Source organism: Onthophagus taurus, chromosome 6 (genome assembly GCF_036711975.1).
Source record: "Onthophagus taurus isolate NC chromosome 6, IU_Otau_3.0, whole genome shotgun sequence".
Classification (NCBI taxonomy): Eukaryota; Metazoa; Arthropoda; class Insecta; order Coleoptera; family Scarabaeidae; genus Onthophagus; species Onthophagus taurus.
Genome location: NC_091971.1, coordinates 9,323,421 through 9,343,264, shown reverse-complemented (window position 1 = coordinate 9,343,264; position 19,844 = coordinate 9,323,421). Strand labels below are relative to the sequence as shown.

At 32.0% G+C, this 19,844-nt stretch overlaps 5 protein-coding genes across 8 annotated transcripts; 2 read left to right on the top strand and 3 right to left on the bottom strand.

Moving 5' to 3' along the window:
• Nucleotides 1–1,012: 1,012 nt before the first annotated feature.
• Nucleotides 1,013–7,838, bottom strand: LOC111427702 (Rho-type guanine nucleotide exchange factor). 2 transcript variants are annotated; one of them, XM_023062943.2, is made up of 9 exons: nucleotides 7,593–7,838; nucleotides 6,962–7,035; nucleotides 6,633–6,907; nucleotides 6,364–6,579; nucleotides 6,109–6,307; nucleotides 5,835–6,056; nucleotides 4,119–4,349; nucleotides 2,241–4,056; nucleotides 1,013–1,167 (listed from the first exon to the last, which is right to left on the bottom strand). In XM_023062943.2, exons 2-9 carry the CDS (start codon nucleotides 7,022–7,024, stop codon nucleotides 1,106–1,108), a joined length of 3,084 nt encoding a protein of 1,027 aa, XP_022918711.2. In that variant the 5' UTR covers nucleotides 7,025–7,035; nucleotides 7,593–7,838; the 3' UTR covers nucleotides 1,013–1,105. The 2 variants fall into 2 exon arrangements, with proteins under 2 accessions (XP_022918711.2, XP_022918712.2); XM_023062944.2 differs by lacking the exon at nucleotides 7,593–7,838 and adding an exon at nucleotides 7,161–7,552.
• A 241-nt stretch (nucleotides 7,839–8,079) lies between these two features.
• LOC111427705 (homocysteine S-methyltransferase-like) lies at nucleotides 8,080–9,407 on the top strand. The gene is made up of 4 exons (XM_023062948.2): nucleotides 8,080–8,381; nucleotides 8,436–8,857; nucleotides 8,918–9,129; nucleotides 9,180–9,407. The coding sequence occupies exons 1-4, from the start codon at nucleotides 8,210–8,212 to the stop codon at nucleotides 9,331–9,333; spliced, it is 960 nt and encodes a 319-aa protein (XP_022918716.2). The 5' UTR covers nucleotides 8,080–8,209; the 3' UTR covers nucleotides 9,334–9,407.
• Nucleotides 9,408–10,031: 624 nt separating this feature from the next.
• LOC111427706 (mediator complex subunit 11) lies at nucleotides 10,032–10,606 on the top strand. Its single transcript, XM_023062949.2, has 2 exons — nucleotides 10,032–10,177; nucleotides 10,234–10,606. Exons 1-2 carry the CDS (start codon nucleotides 10,102–10,104, stop codon nucleotides 10,581–10,583), a joined length of 426 nt encoding a protein of 141 aa, XP_022918717.1. The 5' UTR covers nucleotides 10,032–10,101; the 3' UTR covers nucleotides 10,584–10,606.
• LOC111427704 (homocysteine S-methyltransferase-like) lies at nucleotides 10,594–18,132 on the bottom strand. Of its 2 annotated transcripts, none has more exons than XM_023062946.2 (6): nucleotides 17,912–18,132; nucleotides 12,754–12,975; nucleotides 11,813–11,974; nucleotides 11,420–11,679; nucleotides 10,949–11,166; nucleotides 10,594–10,887 (listed from the first exon to the last, which is right to left on the bottom strand). In XM_023062946.2, the coding sequence occupies exons 2-6, from the start codon at nucleotides 12,965–12,967 to the stop codon at nucleotides 10,662–10,664; spliced, it is 1,080 nt and encodes a 359-aa protein (XP_022918714.1). In that variant the 5' UTR covers nucleotides 12,968–12,975; nucleotides 17,912–18,132; the 3' UTR covers nucleotides 10,594–10,661. The 2 variants fall into 2 exon arrangements, with proteins under 2 accessions (XP_022918714.1, XP_022918715.1); XM_023062947.2 differs by lacking the exon at nucleotides 17,912–18,132 and adding an exon at nucleotides 17,735–17,820.
• A 358-nt stretch (nucleotides 18,133–18,490) lies between these two features.
• Nucleotides 18,491–19,571, bottom strand: LOC111428037 (E3 ubiquitin-protein ligase MARCHF3-like). Of its 2 annotated transcripts, none has more exons than XM_023063436.2 (2): nucleotides 19,321–19,571; nucleotides 18,491–19,269 (listed from the first exon to the last, which is right to left on the bottom strand). In XM_023063436.2, exon 2 carries the CDS (start codon nucleotides 19,226–19,228, stop codon nucleotides 18,524–18,526), a length of 705 nt encoding a protein of 234 aa, XP_022919204.1. In that variant the 5' UTR covers nucleotides 19,229–19,269; nucleotides 19,321–19,571; the 3' UTR covers nucleotides 18,491–18,523. The 2 variants fall into 2 exon arrangements, with proteins under 2 accessions (XP_022919204.1, XP_071052454.1); XM_071196353.1 differs by having other exon boundaries at nucleotides 18,491–19,265.
• Nucleotides 19,572–19,844: the final 273 nt, after the last annotated feature.

The window sequence follows — 19,844 nt, the reverse complement described above, 5'->3', positions numbered from 1 at the left end:
TAATTTAATTTTTTTAAAACTTACGTTAATAAATTATTTTCTATACCAGCGGGCCATTCAATTTTATCACTATCTTTTGTATTATGGTTGGAAAGAAAATTCTTCACAATCAACTGAAGAGTACATCTCGCAATTTTTTCTTCCGTTAATTGAGACGTTAACGTGGATAAATTATTTTCTAAATTCTTCACTTGACCCTGCAAAATCTGCACGACCTCGAACAAATTTCTTTCGACTTCGCTACTTCTTTGCATCTGATTATATTTAACTGTAAAACAATCGTTGTAATAATATAAAAAAAACTGTTGGTAATTATTTAAAGTGAGATCTACCACACAATATAAATTGAAAAAAGAAAAACCAAAAGCCACAATCATCACAGTTTACAATTATCTTGTTTACTAATATCAAATACTGATCATAAATGGTATAAATTTAATATTGAAGGCACATTTTAATTTTTTTTATAAAAAACACACAATAAAGAACACTTTTTTATATCTACTGATTTGAGGAGATTTTATTCTAAATGTTGCGTTTTGCGCAATTGTTTAATAACAATATTGCCACAACACCACGTGGATGCACGAGGCGCGTGCGGTCTATAACTCCTCGGATGGAGCAAAGGGGCGAACGCGGGCGTTGAACTCTCCAAATCAACAACGCTATTACACGAGTGCAACTGATTACGTGCAATTTTATCATGCATCTGTACGTTACCACCTGTCAACAGCTCCACTGCGTGATTTAATCACCATCCAAAAGATTAACAAAAAAGAATAAACAATAAATTCATTTTCTCTTTGTTTTTAAAATTTAAGTTATAAACCATAAAAATATCTCATCCTTACCTGAATTAACAGTATTTCTTTGTTTTCCTGTACAACAATAAGCTTCGATTACATCGAGAATAAGAGCATCCTCTTTGTAATTGGTGGTTTTACGATTTGCGCGATGATGGGGATCGTATGGAGCCGATCCAAATGCTAAACAAGGACTTAAAGGGGGCGCCGGTCGTAAACAACTCGCAGACCAATCTTTATTGTTGTTATTATTATTGATAAACGAACCGTGAGAAGGGGGTGTCGATATTAACCGGGACTCGTTATTGTTCGGGGGGCCTCCGTGGCGATTGTTCGTGCCTCTTGTCGATACCAGGGGTGATGGCTAAAATTAAAATTACAAAATTAAATTAAAAAAAAAAATTGATTGTTGAGATTATTCGAAAATTGTTTTATGGGTTTCTTTTATTATTTAAAATAAAATTTGAAGTACAGTAAAACCTCAATATAACGAATGAATGAATAATTTTAATGCACGCAGATTCGGAGGGCTACCAAGGACAGTAAAATCTTACTAAGAGGACTGGTACATCCCAGGAAAAGATGCACAGCTCGAAGGCCCGTTCGTGACGTCACGCATAGCAACTACTATTTCATACTTTGAATTAGCAAATGCTTAATTTATTCTATTCGTGTTTTGTAATGTTGTTAATTTGGAACTTAAGGTTCATAATATAAAATAAAGATCTCGATCGAGTTTAGCCGTGCGTCTCTTAAGACGGCTAATCCCGAAACTTTCTAGTTCTAGGTCTAGTGTTATTTCTAGTTTTACACTAGCACTGTTGCTAGATCTAACACTATACCTAGAACTAGAATCATGCTGGTTTAGCCGTCTTGAAAGACGTGCGGCTAAACCCGAATGATTCTAGGTCTAGTGTTAATTCTAGTTTTGCATTTTTAGAACTAGAACTAGAATCATTCGGGTTTAACCACACGTCTCTCAAGACGGCTACACTCGAGTGATTCTGATTCTAGATCTAGTGTTAGTTCAATAAAAATATACAATAATCTAGCACTGAATAACAATTAAAACTAGAACTACCGTCCTTGATTTATACGTCGTATAAACAACTCTCAGGGGAATACCCTGAGTTTATTTATAAACATGGAATAGAACTTGAAAAATAACCCGAATTGGATTCTATTTATGAGGGCTAACTTTTATAATATACTCATATTTTGTCCTTTATATCAAGGTTCGTTATATGGAGGTACTGTAAATGAAATGTGCGCGTTAAAAGGTTAACATAAAATGATAAATGAAATTAGGGGTGAAAGTAAAAAATAAACAGGCAAGGGTTGCACTCTAAACTAGTTAAAATTAAATTTTTGTAGGTTAATTTTTAATCTCCAAGCACATCAAAGCCAAAAAAAACATGAAATCCACACGTTGCGCACCCTTGCCTGTTGCTGATTCTTCATAAATTCCTTTAACAACTTCAATCGGAATCTTAGCTTTCATCCACCAATGAGCGTACAACCCCGATTTATATAATTTTTGTTTTCCAGCTTCTTCCTCATTTTCTTTTACACTTAACCCCACGTTTTGTACTTCAAACATATTAGTTAAAGATTTCGATTTTTTCGGTTTATAAAGATCTTTGTTGTCCTCGTTATTCCATTGATTCGTCGTTAAATTTCTTAATTCAACGCTAGTTGAAGTAACGGAAGTCCTTGCAGAATCATGTTGCGAATCTGAGTAAGTATTTCCAGAGATTGAAGGTTGACAAGAAGTTCTTGGCGTTGACCCAAAAGGGGATGTGCATTGACATTCAGATTCGTAAGTTCTCGCTTCAATTTCGCTTAATGATAACATATTTCTTGGATTTGAAAATCGATTATATTTTTCAAACAAAACTGACATATCCATGCTGTTTGTGTCTTCGATTTCGTGATGTGGGGCTATATCCGGTGAATTTAAGGTGCAACTTCCTGCCATACCCGAATCAGAAGATCTCGGACTTTGACAACAACAGCAAGTTTGACTTTGTCTGGTATCTTCGCGCGAGGACATCTCTAAATATTTATAGGAAACACATCGTCTTAATAAATTATTACTATCTTTTCCGCTTAAATGAATGGTTGATCTTCGTTTTGGTTTTGGTTTGTCGGAATTAATACTGTGAGTACGAAAATTAGCATTCGTTTTTTGAATTGATAGTCTTTCATCGTTTTGAAACATAACCGGTGGTTTTATAACCGTCGATTCGGTACGATCGCTTTCAATTTCCGATTCCGTTTTATCACTATACAATAATTCCGCTAACATAGCATCAGGTAGTGGTGCGACATTAACGGGGATATCAATACTGCTTGAATGAGTCGTTGTGGTACTTTCGCTTTCACAGGACGATTTTTTTTTATTTTCGTTATTATAATTTATGTTACTAATATTATTTTCACTATTCGATTGATATGTTGGAATATAAATTGTTGTTAAACTCGATGAACTAAATTTGTTTCCAACCATTTTCGTGGGACAACTTTGTCGGGTCGTTGGAAAATACGGCTTTTGTAAATTGTGATCAATTTCAAAGCTACTATCCATATTAACTAAATCTTCGCACCCCGTAAATGGTTTTTGTAATAAACAAGAACTTGCATCTGAAGTTTCCGATGTTTGTTTTATTAATTGGACGTTTGCTGTTGATGTTAACACAATGCTTGGTTTTGATTTTAATTTTATTTCTTTTTTTGGGGGTGAAATATTTTCGTAATCGATTACGCTTTCATACCGAACTTGCTCCGAACATGTTTGTGGGTTATAATAACGTATGTAACCGAAAGGATTACTTTCATTTGAGTCATCATCGTCATCCGATGAAGAAGATGTTTCATCGATTGCATTTTGGCGGGAAATTTTTTTATTTTCTGAATAATTCGAACAATTTTTTGATGAATTATCCGAATCTGTGTCTGTGCTACATTTTATAATATTATCACGTTTTCTTGAATGAGGTTTTATAACGAACTCAGTTCGATGTTGTCTTCTTTTAACGCCATCCAAATTAACGTTGTTATATTCCGAATAAAGCAAAAATTTAACTACGTTTTTATTGATAATTTTTGATTTGATTAATTTATGATAAAATTCTGTTAAACCGGCGTATGGTGCTGCGCTTGGATAATTCCGAGGGGGATAAGTAGGTTTAAAATTGATTTGTGGTGAGTATATAAGAATTGAAGTTCTTGTGCTGTAACCCCTTTGATTTAACTATTTCAATTAAATTTGATTTAATATTAAAAAATAAAATAAAATTATTTTTGAAATCTTACGTGAGGTTGTTGCACAACTTCCACGTGGGTTGATAGCGGTTTTTGATGAATACTGTTCGATCTGTTGGGCATATGTTTCCTTAATAATTCTACCCAATGATTTGCTTCATCGCGACTTTGACAAACTGCAATTCTTTTTTCAATCATTGGTCCGTTTATTTCAAAAGCATTTTTAAATTGATCGTTATCTTCTAATCTTGTTACAACAATTCCAGTTAATGGTAGTTTTCCCTATTAAAAAAAAGACAACAGATACAAATACAATTTAGTGATGAGCGATATATCGATACCGGTTAGTTTTCACTGGTGATTTTAAAATCACTGTCACCACCAGTTCTTTTCTTAGCAGTTACCAGGATTCTGATTGTAAAATCACTAAATAAACCATATGAGCTAATTCCAAATTTATTCGAAAAATGCTATTTAAAATGCCAAGAAATGGTAACAAGCTGTAGATACTTATGACTGTTGGACCTCCATAAACACCAAAAGTTATATATCTTTTACAGCGCATATGATAAATTAAAACTTTGAATTAAAAACGATTTTACTAGATTGTAAAATAATGGAAGGACACCATACAAGTAAAAACTTAACCATTGAAATTAGAAACATAATTTCAGATTGGAATATAGCAGATCTTCTGACAATGTATTGAATATTAAAAATGCTATTACAGCTGAACTAAAACTGAACTATTTTGGATATTTTGCTCACTCAATAAATTTAGTGTTGCAAAATTGTTTGGAAACATCTCATATTTCCCTGTTGATATCAAAAATAAACCCCACTTTAAAAGCAGCACTATTGCAAATGAAACATTTTCAAGAAAATTCCGGAAAAACGCCGGAATTCGACTTATTATATGTTGAGCTGATTTGTCGAATTAGAAAATGCCATTAAAAGTACCATAGCAATATTGGATGCAGATATTTCTCTGTTAAGTTCAGATGAATGGAAAATGTGTCATAAATTATGCAAGATTCTAAAACCATTTGAAAAAATTGCTAAAATTATAAGGGTAGAAAACTATCCCACAGGTTCTTTCGTAATCTTTTTAGCGAATTGACTATCATACAAGAAATAATCATAAAAATCTCAGCTGATTAGTGGATTTGATAATATAGAAATGTACAATGTATTAACTGTTTCGACATTTCTAGATCCACGATTCAAATTGATTGGATTTGTTAACCAACAATGCGCAGAAAATGCCAAAAAAGCCGCTTTAAAAACAAAAATACTGCAGAGTCAACAAGAAACGGAAAATCAAAGCATGCACGACGAAGCACTATGGAAAATTTGAGCCGTTTGCTGATCATAAATGGGTACGGTTATTTAAAAAAAAACATGGTTTCTCTATTTTGAAAGAAATGTCTACATGTTTGAGTAAAGGATCTACAGAAATAACGTTAGTGAAGCACTAAAGCATTTAAATTTGCACCTATAACTTCAGTATAACAATTTGTTTTTTGTATTTTCTTCAATATTTTCTAAATCTCAATAGATATTAGTTATCATTTACTTTGTTTAACCTCACCTACAGATTTAAAAGATATCCATTTTTTAATATTTAATTCCAATTTTTTATAGAGCATATTTTGATTTTTATAGAACATTTTTTTAAGCGCTTAAACTACTATTTTTGGAGCATATTTTTGGTTGCCCTACTCATCTTTAAATTAAATTATTTCTTAAAACGAAATCAATTCTTACCTCATAAATAAAAGCACTCAATCGTTTACTGACAGATAACATTAATAGTGTACTAGGAAATAATACTAAATATCTATCATGGTGTTGTGGACCAATCGCCACAGAACCCATATAAATGATATCACCAAGTGTTGAAAGACTCTGCCCTTCCCAACCTCGAACAGGACCTGTTACAATTTGAAGCTCTAATTCTTTTTGTCGCCGTGTAGCTTCACAAGTTGCCTTAAAAAAAATAAAATAAATATTTTTTTTTGTTTATAATAATAATCCTTACAGCGATTTCTTTATAAACAACAACAGATCGTTGAGTATCACCTCTATCAGGGTGACTTTCTTCGACATGTCTTTCTAATTCTTGTAACATACCAGAGTATTTATCCAGTCTTCTAAATGGTTTACTTAAACCTGTTGTTAATACTAAAATACCTGGTGCTGCTGCATTACATGATTCCATAAATTTTGTTAATTCATCTCTAAAAATAATTATTAAAGTATAAAATTATGTTAAAATATAAATTAAAAGAATTACTTATATTTATCCAATATACAAACTGCTCGAGGATGTAATGAACAATATGTTTGATGTACAGATTTAATTTTAGGCGCTCTTGTAAGAAAAATATGACCAACTCTAGCTTCATGGTTGAGTTTAAGTTCTTCCTCAAGTGTATTAAGCAACTGTTGATGAGTATCAACAATTTCATATAAGTTACTAATTAATTGTTGAAATTCATCTGGTGATAAACTACAATATTTAAATTAATAAAATATAATTAATAACAAAAAGATAAAACACACATTCCACTTTTTTCTAAAGGATTCAAAAAGTTATTAACTAATCCCTGAAGTTCTGTAACATGAGCTTTTTCTGAATCAACAACATCTTTAAGAACAACCTCTCGATATTGTTTTTGCTGAGTTATTGTTGTTAAAGGAGGTGGACCGGAAACATCTCGACATTCTTTAACATAATTACTTGGAAACCATCCTGTTTTACCACCTAAAGTTCCTTCCCACCAACCTCCATCTTCTTTCTGTGTAATTGTAATTTTATCTCCCTTTTTAAAGCATAACTAAAAACAAAATCACACAAAATAATAAAAACCAAATATGTTTAGATGACTCACCTCATCGTTATTTGTCCCCTTAAATGAATAAATGGCCTGGACAACTAAAGGTTCTCCACTCATCTTGATTGACACTGGAACGGATGATTTGTATGTGAGAAAAACATTTAAATAATTGTCGTTACACTAAAGCTATTAAAAGGTTAGCCATGACAAGAAATTTTGGCCATGATCCGTCCCTAAAGTAATTTTTGCCTACCATCACATTCTTGGCAAAGGCATCTCCGTATTTGTTTGGATATTTGCCAAATAATTCATAATTTTTTGGAGGATTTCTCTTCTTTCGATACACGAATATAGACAAAAAAATGTTAAAAGAACAAAAAGACTACAACAATGTATATTTCAAGTTATAAATAGATGTTCCTGAAGAACCCAAAATGTATACAATGAGTTGATATAAATAGATTTTTTTATAAATTATTAATACTGATTTTTTTGGGTAAAGTATTAAAAAATCCTTGAAATGTGTTAGAATATTAAACAGATAATGAGCACCGCCCAAATGTTGATATAAAAAAAAATAATAGGATGAAAAGATAAATTTACAATCAAGTAATGTTCCTATAAATAAGTTCACATTTTGGGTTAACGACGTAATTTACATGGTTATATTGTCTTTAATACTTACATAAATAAGTTCATTGATACCTTTTTACAACAAAACCCATAAAGTTTCTCGTAAAAATGAAAATAAACTAAAATTTATTACGAGAATAGATTACAAAAACATCAATTAACCCAATAAACGTGATATTAGCTGTATTTACCATAATCAAATATGTACCTAAAAACTACAAATAATGCTCAAATTACTTAATTGAATCACTTAACTGAAAATTTAACCAAAAATTAAACCGGATATTATTATATAATATAAAAATTAATGTTGTTTAAAACATTAAAATCATTAAATTTCCTACTTCACTTCAAACATGACAGATAATGTAACCTAATAAACATGAAGTTGCCTTTAATTTTCAACAAAATTAATTAATTGAAATTAATTTAAATAAATAAATATGTTGATATACTTAATAACAAATTAAAATAAATTTTGAAATCGAATTTATTTCAAATCTATTAAATAAATAAGATGACATTTCCTACTTCACATCATTCACATCAAAACTGTCAGACGAAGTATTTGAAATGCAACGTTACCACATATATTTAGTAATTTATTGAACATTCCACCGATATTGTCAACAAAAACTTACAATTTCATCGTTATTAATTTACGTAATTATGTTAGAAGGTATTTACGACGTAGACGAGATTAAAATCCTCGATGGGGGTTTTGGAACCCAAATTGCAAAACACATCGATAAATCTCTTGATGATGATGCCTTGTGGAGTGCCCGCTTATTGACTACAAATAAAGAAGCGGTTATTGAAACACACCTTGATTTCTTACGTGGTAAATTCTAATACTTAATGTTCTTATATTATGATGTATTTATTTCTTTTTTAGCTGGATCAAATATAATTGGAACTAATACTTATCAAGCTAGTGTTGAAGGATTTAAGAACCATTTGAAATTATCTAAAGAAGAAAGTCTTAATTTAATAAGAGAGGCTGTTGGACTTGCCAAGACTGCTAGGGATAATTATATTTTAGAAAACCCTTATTGTAAATTACCTTTAATAGCTGGGTCTGTTGGACCTTATGGAGCTTCGCTACATGATGGATCTGAATATACAGGAACTTATCGTGATACAATAAGTAAAGAGATCTTAAAAGAGTACCATAACGGTAGAATAGAAGCTTTAATTGATAGTGGTGTGGATTTATTAGCTTTTGAAACTATACCTTGTAAAATTGAAGCGGAAGTGCTTTTAGAGCTTTTAAAAGAATATCCAGATATAAAAGCTTGGTTATCTTTTAATTGCAAGGTTTTTTTATTACTAATTGATCCCAAAAAATCAAAACTTCTCAATTTTATTAATTTTTAGAATGGAACTTGTTTAGCTTCAGGTGAAAATTTTAAAGAAACCGTTTTATACTGCTATAATTTAAATCCCGATCAATTAGTAGCTATAGGAACTAATTGCGTTTCTCCTGTATTTGTTGAAGAACTTTTAAGCGAGGTTCACAGTGATAAAAGTATCGCAATTCCCTTAATCGTTTATGCAAATAGTGGTGAAGATTATTCCAAAGAGAAAGGGTTTGTTGGAACTAAATTAAAATCAAGTTTATTATTATTATTTCATTTAGGTGGTTTGGGCGTGAAAATTGTTTAAAACCAGCTGATTATGTCTCGAAATGGTTAGATTTGGGTGTGAAGTGGATTGGTGGTTGTTGTAGGGTGTATGATTCTGATATTTCTGCTATTCGAGTTGAAGTTGAGAAATATTCCAAAAAGAAATGAATTTTTTTATTGCTCTATATATTAATAGTATATTTTTATTCTACAATAAAGTTTATTTTGTTTATTAATATTAATTTCAAATTTCTTTTTTTTTTCTTTTACAAACAATCATTTCTTCTTTTAAAAGCATCCTATAATAATCAAACAGGAGCTTTAATAGGCAGCTGATTAGCTTTCAAACAAAATCACCTTGAAAAATTAGATCACATATTATACTTTAAGAGATTTTATGTACCCTATGAAAAAAGCTTTTTTAGTTTACTTTATACCAGTTTATTTATCATTTTTTTAATGCTATAATAATGGAATAAAAGCTTTAATAGACAGTGAAGTATATTAGCTTTTAAAAAATTACCATGTATAATTGCATCAGAAATGCTTTTGAAATGATGTCACCCTATGTAAAAGATAGTTTACAATTTTTATAATTTCTTATAAATTAAACCAAAATAAGCAAAAAGTTTAGTTTGATTTGTTCAAAAATGAAGTTTAAACTTTAAGCTTTTGGCGTTAACTTCACACTTGTTTTTTTCTTACATTAGAAAATTAATTCGATATTGAAGCTAAAAAATATTCTAAAACAATAAAGTTCTATTATTCCTTTCTTTTTGATTGCTACAATTTCTTCTATATATTTTAATTTATAAATATAATTTTAATTTAAATAATTTTTTGACGTTGGTATTACAGTTATCTTCACAGCTGTTATTATCACTTCTGTCAATAAAAGCCGTCTTCTAATCATTTAGATTATTACAAATATTTACTATGTCCGCTGCTGTGGAGCGAATTCATACGTTAGATGCTATAGAAAAAGATATAATAACTTGTTTACATAGCGCCGGTAAGACTAAATGGCATAAAAAACTTTAAATAAGAAAACTAACCTCACTTTTTAAGGACAAGTTTTTCTGGAGTTAAGCAAAGATAAATCGAGTTTGAAACAAGCAGAAAACCACACGCATACATTTTTAAAGACATTGGGGAACGTTGAAAATAAATTAACCGAGCAAATTAATTATTTAACACAAGTTTCAACTGGTCAACCTCATGAAGGATCTGGTTACTCTTCACAAAAAGTGTTACAAATGGCTTGGCATAGATTGGAACATGCAAGATCTAGAGTAAATGAGTTGGATCGTATAAAACTTAAACATATGCAAGGGAGACCGACTTCGCGACAAGCGCAAAGTGGTTCTAATGGAAATGGAGGTGTTGTTACTGTTCCTGCTTCAGCTTCCTCAACTTAAATAAATAAAGTTTTTTAAGATAATTTAGAGTTTTATTTTAGATTTAATTTGAGTTTATAATAAAAGCTATAGAGATCGTTAATTTGAGCAAGTTAATTCTTTGTTGAACCCAATTTGAATTTGTTCATTAAGATTTGCATTAGTAAGCACCAGTCTTTTTTGCTGCCATCTTTTTGCTTGATTCCTTATCATCATGATATCAGTTGCATAGGTCCTGCAACATCCTCCAACCCATCTTATTCCAATATCCAACCAAAGAGGAATATATTGCTCTACCGGTTCGCATTTATCTCTGTTAATCCATCTATACAAATAAAATAAATATAAGAACTCTTATCTAAGAAACCTAAATGAAAAATAATTACCCTTGGTTCACGTTGTAACTCTCGCCGCTATTCGGATACACGATGAGAGGTAAAGGTTTATGTCTTCGTCCTTTATTTATATCTTTGAATAATGATTCAACAAGTCTCGGCGCTAGACAGTTTGCTCCAACCGCCACCAGTTGTCTTGGATTTAAATCGTAACACTTTCGGGCGGTTTCTTGGAAGTTTTCACCATTAGCTATTGATTTTCCGTCTTGCTAAAATGAATGTAACATTTTTTTAAACGGATTTTTTGTGTGTAAAACTAAACAAAATATTGTGTAGCACAGATCTTTATGAAGTGTGCATGCATCGAATACACGATAACCTGTCACCCCATTTACTTCGAAACCTATCATAGTCTATTTGCTGTTTTACCGTATACCTCTTATCCCTATTCTCTCTCGCTACCCTATTTTACGTCCCAGTATACCCATCTTTCCAAACCCTTACTTTGTGTAACACACTCACCGCGCAACTGAATGCGAGCCAAGCCTTGACATTCGGAAATTCCTTTATCAGATCCAACAGCATCTCCGCTTCAATCCTGCAAGGAATAGTCTCCAACGCTAATAAATCCACACCGGCCTCGATTAGAGCTTCTATTCGAGGTCTGTGCCAATCTCTCATGGTTTCTACCGACGTTGTTTTAGCGTAAGATCCCGTATATTCGGACGCGTCGTGTAAAGACGCACCATAAGGTCCCACCGAACCGACTATTAAAGGCTGCGCTAAAATAAAGAGGAAAAATAAATGAAATTCATTTCGAAAGTTCGTTTAAATCAGTTTAAAACTAATTTAATCTTAGTTAATAAAGTTATTAACACTTTATAATCCTTCGTAAATTGAAATCGTAATACTTACGACATTCGGGATATTCCAATTGAAATTTCCTCACGGCAGTTTTGGCTAATTCAACGGATTTCTTGATTAACTCGTAAGCTTCCGGTTCGGTCATTTTCATATGTTGCACAAATCCCCCGACGCTCGCCTGGTACGTGTTGGTCATTATCAGGTTCGATCCGGCTGAAACACAATCGCCCCAGAAAGCAATATTAACACCTATGTATGAATTAATAATAAACAATACTGTGACAATTATTTAATTATTAATAGATTAGTTTTGTTTCGTTCTTTTTTGCAATGTTATTTGTAAATTTAGGTTAAGTATGGCCACGCAGTCGATATATCAGTTTTACTATGATTAGATTAAGGATCTTCCGGACAAAAAATTAGATCTGTTTCTGGTCTACGTCTTGGTTTACTCCATCTATAGTTGTGAGGTTCCAAAGCTGCATCATTTAATCTCGTGACAAAAGTTTGGCTTGTTGTGCTAGCTCAGAGGATACCAATGTGTCTTGCTTTTGTTTAGATTCTGAAAATCTCTGGTTGAGTATTCGTTGTAGTAGTATGTGCATATTGGTGTGCTGTGTGTACTTGCTCCCTAGGTGTTCTAGATCTATATTATAAATTTGCGACTTTAACTTTTTCAGCATTTCTTGAACTGCTAACTATCGCGTTACTTAATTAAGTCTTACTATTTTTGTACTAGTCGTGTTATTTGATACATTCCTGTAACGATCCTTGGTTGATCTTGATGGACATTACTCACTCAAGAGTTTTCCTTTAGTCTCAATAAACCTCTTTGATTACGTGGGCATCTATGGATGAATTAAGCGGGCTACATGCTGATTACCATAAATATTATTAATGTATGGATCGGCTGGATTGATACTGCTTGTAACACCAGATGCCAACAAAAACGATTGAATTGTATAATATTATTAATCAAAAATAAGACATACCTCTCAAAAAATCCAAATGTGCTTCAATAACAGCTTCTGGATCGGTAGCTAAGAACCTAGCACTCCATAAAACATCACCATCGATTGGTTTATCAACATGACAACTTAATTGCGATGCAAATCCACCATCAAGAATAATGATGTCTTCTCGTTTTAGTTCGCTTGGTGGTTCTTCAATTTTCTTATGCGCGGAACTACCAACTCCCGGAGGCATCTTGTGTCCTGTAAGGAACATGTCGCCGAATGAATTTAATTTGAAAGAGATTTCTTTAAATATGTTTTAAAACATGATATTATACGCAGACTGTGTCGAGACAAATAACTAAAAATGTGAGATAACGTTGTATTTTTTATTTATTTTATTTTTTGTGTTTTTCGGTTATCTTTTAAATGTCAGTGAGTTATTGAACTTGGTAACGATAAACTTTGCTTTTTGTGGTAAACAAGAGGAAATATGTTATTATAATAAGATTTGCATTTCTGGAATATACATTTTTCTTTGTCTAATTGAGTATATTTCCTTAACATTAATTGGAGTCGTTATCATGGAGTTCTTTTTATATAAATAAATTTAGACGATACAACTGAGCCGTAATTATCTTGTTTTGTAATTTGTTTATTTGAAAAATACAAGGTTAAATGACCTCATTTTCAAATTATTCAAAACACTGCGTTTCGAATAATAGCTTCAACTTCATCACAATAATATTTATGGAAACTAAAATTTATTTAATTGTACAAACAGTAATGAATAAATAAAAATCAATATTAGAATAGTATATAGACACTTTATTTGTATTAAAAGAGAATTAAAAAATGCTGTTGTAATAAAAAAGATATTGATTCGAATGAATTTATTTAAACGAGTTAATTCGCTTACAATAAATAAATGCATTTCGTGTAACTAACAGGTTTTATAAATTATTGATACGAGCTTAATTAAAATTGTAGAATATTTATTTGGTTAATTAATTGCAATTTTATGGGTAACTAAGGACACACGTGTTTCCGACGCAACGGAACTGATTTCATAAAAAATAATCCTCTCATATTATTGGGAAATTTTCACACCTGTTAATCTAATTTAAATATAAAATTAAATAATAAATTTATTAAACAGATTTCTACCAATATGTATATATTAAATATAAATCCTTTAAAATTTCAAACGACTCAAAAACCCGAATGATTCTAGTTCTAAGTGTTGTGTTAGTTCTAGCGATAGTGCTAGTGCAATACTAGAACTAACACAAGACCTAGAACTAGAATCATTCGGGTTTAGCCGCACGTCTCTCAAGACGGCTAAACCCGAATGATTCTAGTTTTAGGTCTTGTGTTAGTTCTAATTTTAGTTCAGTAAAAATATGCAACTTAGGTCCACTTTTACCATCCTCCAGATAAACTAACTAAGGGAGATAATTACCATGGTTACGGTGGTTTTAAGCTCTCTCATTTGATAAGAACGCGAATTTATCTATCGGATAAATTAATCAAGAGGTGTTAAAGTGGGCATTGGTGATATGTTATATTAACTAGAGCTACCTACTACTGTCACTAGAACTAACATTAGACCTAGAACAAGAAACATTTAGATATGTTGCATTTTATGTGGGACAAAGTAAGTAGGCCGCCCTGGTTTCTATGAAAATATACTTTTTTATATTGCATTTTAGCTAAAATTCACTGTATAATATAATTTTCTGCTCTAAAAACTCCTTTCGTGTTTGTATCAACATAAATTAATTAGTTTGATGACCCGTTAGTTTTTGAATGTTTCGAAACTAACAATTACGTATTATTATTGTTGTTGAGTTTAGAGAACCAAGTGTTAAATTATATAGACCCGAATAACTTTGAACGTTCCGGAAGTCGATGTAGTTTACATGAAACGACGCGCCCGTTTCACTTGTTGACAGACAAAATTACAATATGATAATTTACCGAGGGGGAGAGAACACATACGCGTTAAACAATATCCCCTTTAAACCGATAATAATTATACAAAGATGAAAATGTCGCATTTATTTGCTAATGTATTCGTTACGAAATTTTTTCTTTGCCTTGTGTCGTTTCCGTTGAAATTGAAAAGCGATCCGGCCTAAAGCGGTCGTTTATATTCCGCCGCGTAAACGTTCCAACCCAATCAGAGCACCGAAGCTTTGATCTCCATAGTAGCTTGGGCCTTGGATCCTTATTTCAGCTTAACGCAATATCGTGTGTATAGAAGAGGTACTTCCTTCTTGCTGGCAATTTGTATGGAAGTGGAGTGCTTCGTAAAGTGCTAAGCGAATCCGGATCACGGACGACTACTTTCTATCTATTTATTCGATTTAAAAGTACAGATGTGTTAAAATTACTGGGTATATTTATTTACCATATACATGTATTTATATTATCTTTCCTTTTACAATACGATGCTCCTAATAGAGGAAAAGAGATCGCTCAGCTCTGCCAATATTCTCCCGAACTCAGATATACAAAAAATGGCATAAGTGATAATACCTTGAAATATCAACCAATTTTTTAAAAATCTCTATGGATGCCAGAAAGGAAGATGAAGATTTGTGAATTGTCAATATAAAAATATAATTTTGTAAATAACAGTATCTTGAGAAAAAAGGAAAGTGTATATGCACCTGTATAAGGATACAAAATTTTCTAAAGTGATCTTTACACATAGTATATCATTTACAAATTATGGCCAAAAATTTGGTACATAATACCTGTAACTTGGGATATAAAGGAATTAATCAATAAAGATGAAATAGCAATTTTCCTCAACCACAAGCATACTTCACCACAGCAAGCATTGACAACCGCGACAAGATAATGACTTCTTGAGAATGATGGGAAGCATATTCATGACAAAATGTTACAAAAGCTCCTAATTTAATTTTCTGCCAATATGATTTTATCTAAAACTATAGCTGCAAAGCTTCATACGTGTTTTTTATAAGAATACTTTCTAGATTAAAGAAAACGTGTCATAGAACCAAATAAAATGAAACCGATAAGAACAGAAACTAAAGAAATATAAGAATGTTGTTATATTGTGGATTGTATAAACGTAGTTTTGCCTTAAGTGTTATTTTCAGCTATTTTGCTGTGTTTGCGTAGATACTGAGTATGTTGTAAGGAAATATATTCGCTCTGTTTTGTTGCTTTAGTATTAATTTGGTTTATAGATGTAATTTGCAGATGTAATGTAGTATCGTAAACAAATATTGCATGCTGTATTATCTTGGCAAGTAATTCAACATCTTGGTGTAATTGTTCCTCAGTTTTTAATGGAACTAAGAGTTGAATCAATTGTTCCAAATCTACGTTGAAACTTTGGCAATCTGTTCGTTAAAATTTAGACGAATTAGTTTTCTGATAACAACAGGTTTCATCCCATTACCATCCATAACAGAAGAGGTGAGTAATCCAAGCTTTGTTGTAGCATAGAAAGGATATGCGACAAAAAGAATTTAAAGAAAAAAGAAAGATTTCTACCAGATAAATAAATAAATAACCCAAGCATTCAACAAGCAGGTTGGCTTACAACCTCGACGTAAACCCAACCCAACCCAAATACCAATGAGGTATTACTTTCGATTAAGATACAGAATGGACAATCAACAAGAAGTGTTTACATTTTTGCACAACTTCTAATTTTGTTAACCCACCCAAAAGAGATTTACTGTGTTGAAGAAGACAATATAGTGCATATCTTAAATATTCAAAAAGACAATCGTCATTCGTGTTAATTTAGGTGAAAGTCAAGGAAAGCCCTAGATTTCCACTTCATAGAAGGAAACATGTAACATGGAACATGGAAACAAGTCAACATGTATACCTTTAACGTTATATTTCTCCCCAAATTTTTCCCATGTACAGTGGAATGTTGTACAATGTAGCTTATTTAATTATTCAAACAAATTTATTTTTGTATATTATTTCTACTTCATTCATAGTAACACAGTATATTTTTTAAATAAGATTATAACATCGTACATGAATATATTGTAGGAATCTTCCTGACTTGCATACAATGCATAAAGCTTGAGAGGTAGCAGCTCATTCGAAAATCTAATACCGGTTATAACTTTGAGAAGCGCCGACATTTATGCGATTCGTACTTTGTACTTTGTGAAAACTTAAATATGCAAACCTCGTATGTATGTAAATTGCCGAAAGTGGCCGTAAAGCTCGTAGGACGACCGCGTAATCTATTCCTGCATAAACACCTTAATTGGGGGGCGCTTTGTTTTTATTGGACCCGGTGTGAGTGCTAATCAAGTTCAGCCAGGCCCCCTTTTATTAAATTGGTTGGGTACGAGGCCGCATTTCCGAGCATATTTCAAGTCTTCTACACCTAATTAACGTGCTGATGGTGAAGAGTAAATGGGGTAACACACAATAAAGGGGAATTTGATTCAACAAATCGAACAATTAATTTAAATGGACCAAGAAGAAACAGAAAAAACACCTGTACACATTCGTGTTGCTGTAGTGGTTTTCTGACCACAACGTTTTTTGTTTGTGGGAGATAAAAACGTCCCTCGGGATTCTCGGAGAGTTTTCAACTGGGGATGTACAACGATAAATCCCGTTACGTATGGATTTGTTGGAAGCATTTTTTAAATTAACATGTTATCTTTCGAAATGGACTTTTGTATGAATGTTTTTTTACGTTTGTTTCGTACAAAATAAAATTGGATTGGTCACAGTACTCATATTTCCAATCAGTTTTGTATAGAGAAATTTTTTGTAATAAAATTTTAGCAATCAAAGTGAAAAACTTTGAAAACATAAAAGTATTGAATTATTCAACAGGAATTATTTTCGATTGATTTGTATATAATATTTAAGGGTATAATAAAAAATGTTGTGGAATGTTTCATCGAATTTGTTATTGAAAATTTGATTTATTATTATATTAATAAGATAATTTGAATTAAAAATGTGATTTAATAAACCTTATCGAAATTGTACGTACTCTTGATTAAGGTTAAAGCGCAAGGAATTCACTACTCGGATGCAACCGGGTTTATTTTTAACTCTAAATATTTTCGCGAGGTGTTATCGCGAAACGAAACTTAAACGACTGCGCTATGCTGAGTAGGACAAATAAAATAATGGAAGAATAAGATTTTTACAATTCAAATTAACTCACGTGCTGTTCGTTTCGCTGCTTTCAAATCCGACTTTAAAATCGAACCGTTAAAGCGTCGCGATGTTCTAAGAAAATCACTTAAAATACTGTATTTGCAATTGATTCGATTGATTGATGATACTTCGCAAACGTTTTAAAAGTTGAACTAAATAGATGACACAATGTGTCTCTCCGATAAACTGTGCTGCGTACACGAACTCGTCGGGTTACTATCAGTTTCTGGTCTAATAATAAATCGACGTGTTTGCGTTCATCTCTTTAAACATTTTTGATGCGTACATTAGATTATTGGAGGAATGATTTTTTAAAGAAATTTCATAAATAATTTATATATTTGTTACTAAGTTATTTATTTTTAGCGAAATACAAATAGATTGGGTTAAAACCGATTGTTTTAAAAATAGTTCGTATTCGCACCTAGACATACCTGTTTATATTGTTGTTTCTTAATCTTTATTGGCCTTGCAAACACAGACTATAATTGAACTTTGAACTTGTTGTTTCAAACGAAAATAACTGAAGTATTAAGAAATAGATAAATTTGTTATTAAAATTTATTCGATTAAAAATAACAAATAATTAAAAACAAAATAAATTTATTAATAATACTTATTACGTGTTTGTCGAATGCTTTTCAATCATTGTTACAGAAGGATTTAAAAGTAATTTTACATCAACAGTAGTCTTCCACCAATGGTACCAGGGTAAAAATTGATCTTTGATCATTAAATACAAGGTGATAACATATCCAAGTAAAATGATACATAAAAATACAGACACGAATCCCTTAGTCCAGATCTGATTAATACCCAATTTTTTCGCTTCAAGCACAAAATACTGCATTCCCATAATACAAACGGCTATAAGACCGATTGTGACTGTTGTAAGAAGTGCTGCGATGACACAATCCGATTGAACGTGATTTCTGTTGCGAGGATGGCGAATCCAAATTCTTAAACTCTCGCATAATCCGTATCGTTGGGTTTGAATCGAATTGTATCGAAACATGCATAATTCGCAATATGTCCTACTTACTTGGTTCAACCATCTTTCTAAACATGGCAAATGAACGTAAGCTAACGTCCCTTTACAGTTGCATGGTGAAATGAGGATCTCATCGGCGGAATGAGTCTGACATATCCTGCATACGATCGAACTGGCCGAAAATGTTGCCGTAGCTGGTCTGGATTTATCAGATTCTACTTGCACATTTGTTACTCCATATGAACCATCCGCCACGGACGGACTTTGTTTTGCATCAATCGAAGTTTTGATACCATTGTGTTCTTTGTCGTCTTTCAGACTAACGACAGACATAATTTCGACAATTTCATCATTTTGACGTTTCCCTTCACTATCTTATAATAATATATGTATACTTATAATCAATTATTACGTTTATTACATACGGTTTGTGCTGCGTAATAGGATGGACGTATTCGTGAAATTACATTCGAATACTAGTATTAATAGGATCTTATAGTTCTATAGCGTCAAGTAATTCGAGATCTAAACAGTTATTGGTTTAAAGCCTGATTAATTACCTCTCCATGGAAGGTTGGTTGAGTAGTACAATGGAATTGAATCCTCACCAAAACGGAATTTCATGCCTATCGTTTTCGTAAACAAAATTCGAATCCCTCTCTTATTAACATGATACCGTCGCAATGCATATAATTAGCATATGTTTATTTAGTGCAACGAGGAATATCACAACGGCGCTACCATCCAATTTATTGCATACATAGCGGAAAGTACACACGTGTACCTCCACGGGGTTCCTCTCTATACGAATTTAGGGAATATACAGGATTTGTAGATGAATTACGATCTGCCAGACAACCCGCTGCTATTTGATGGTACACGAAAACTTCGCACATAGCAAATATCGTACGAAAATTAACTAGTTTCAGTTTACAACTTTAATCAGTTT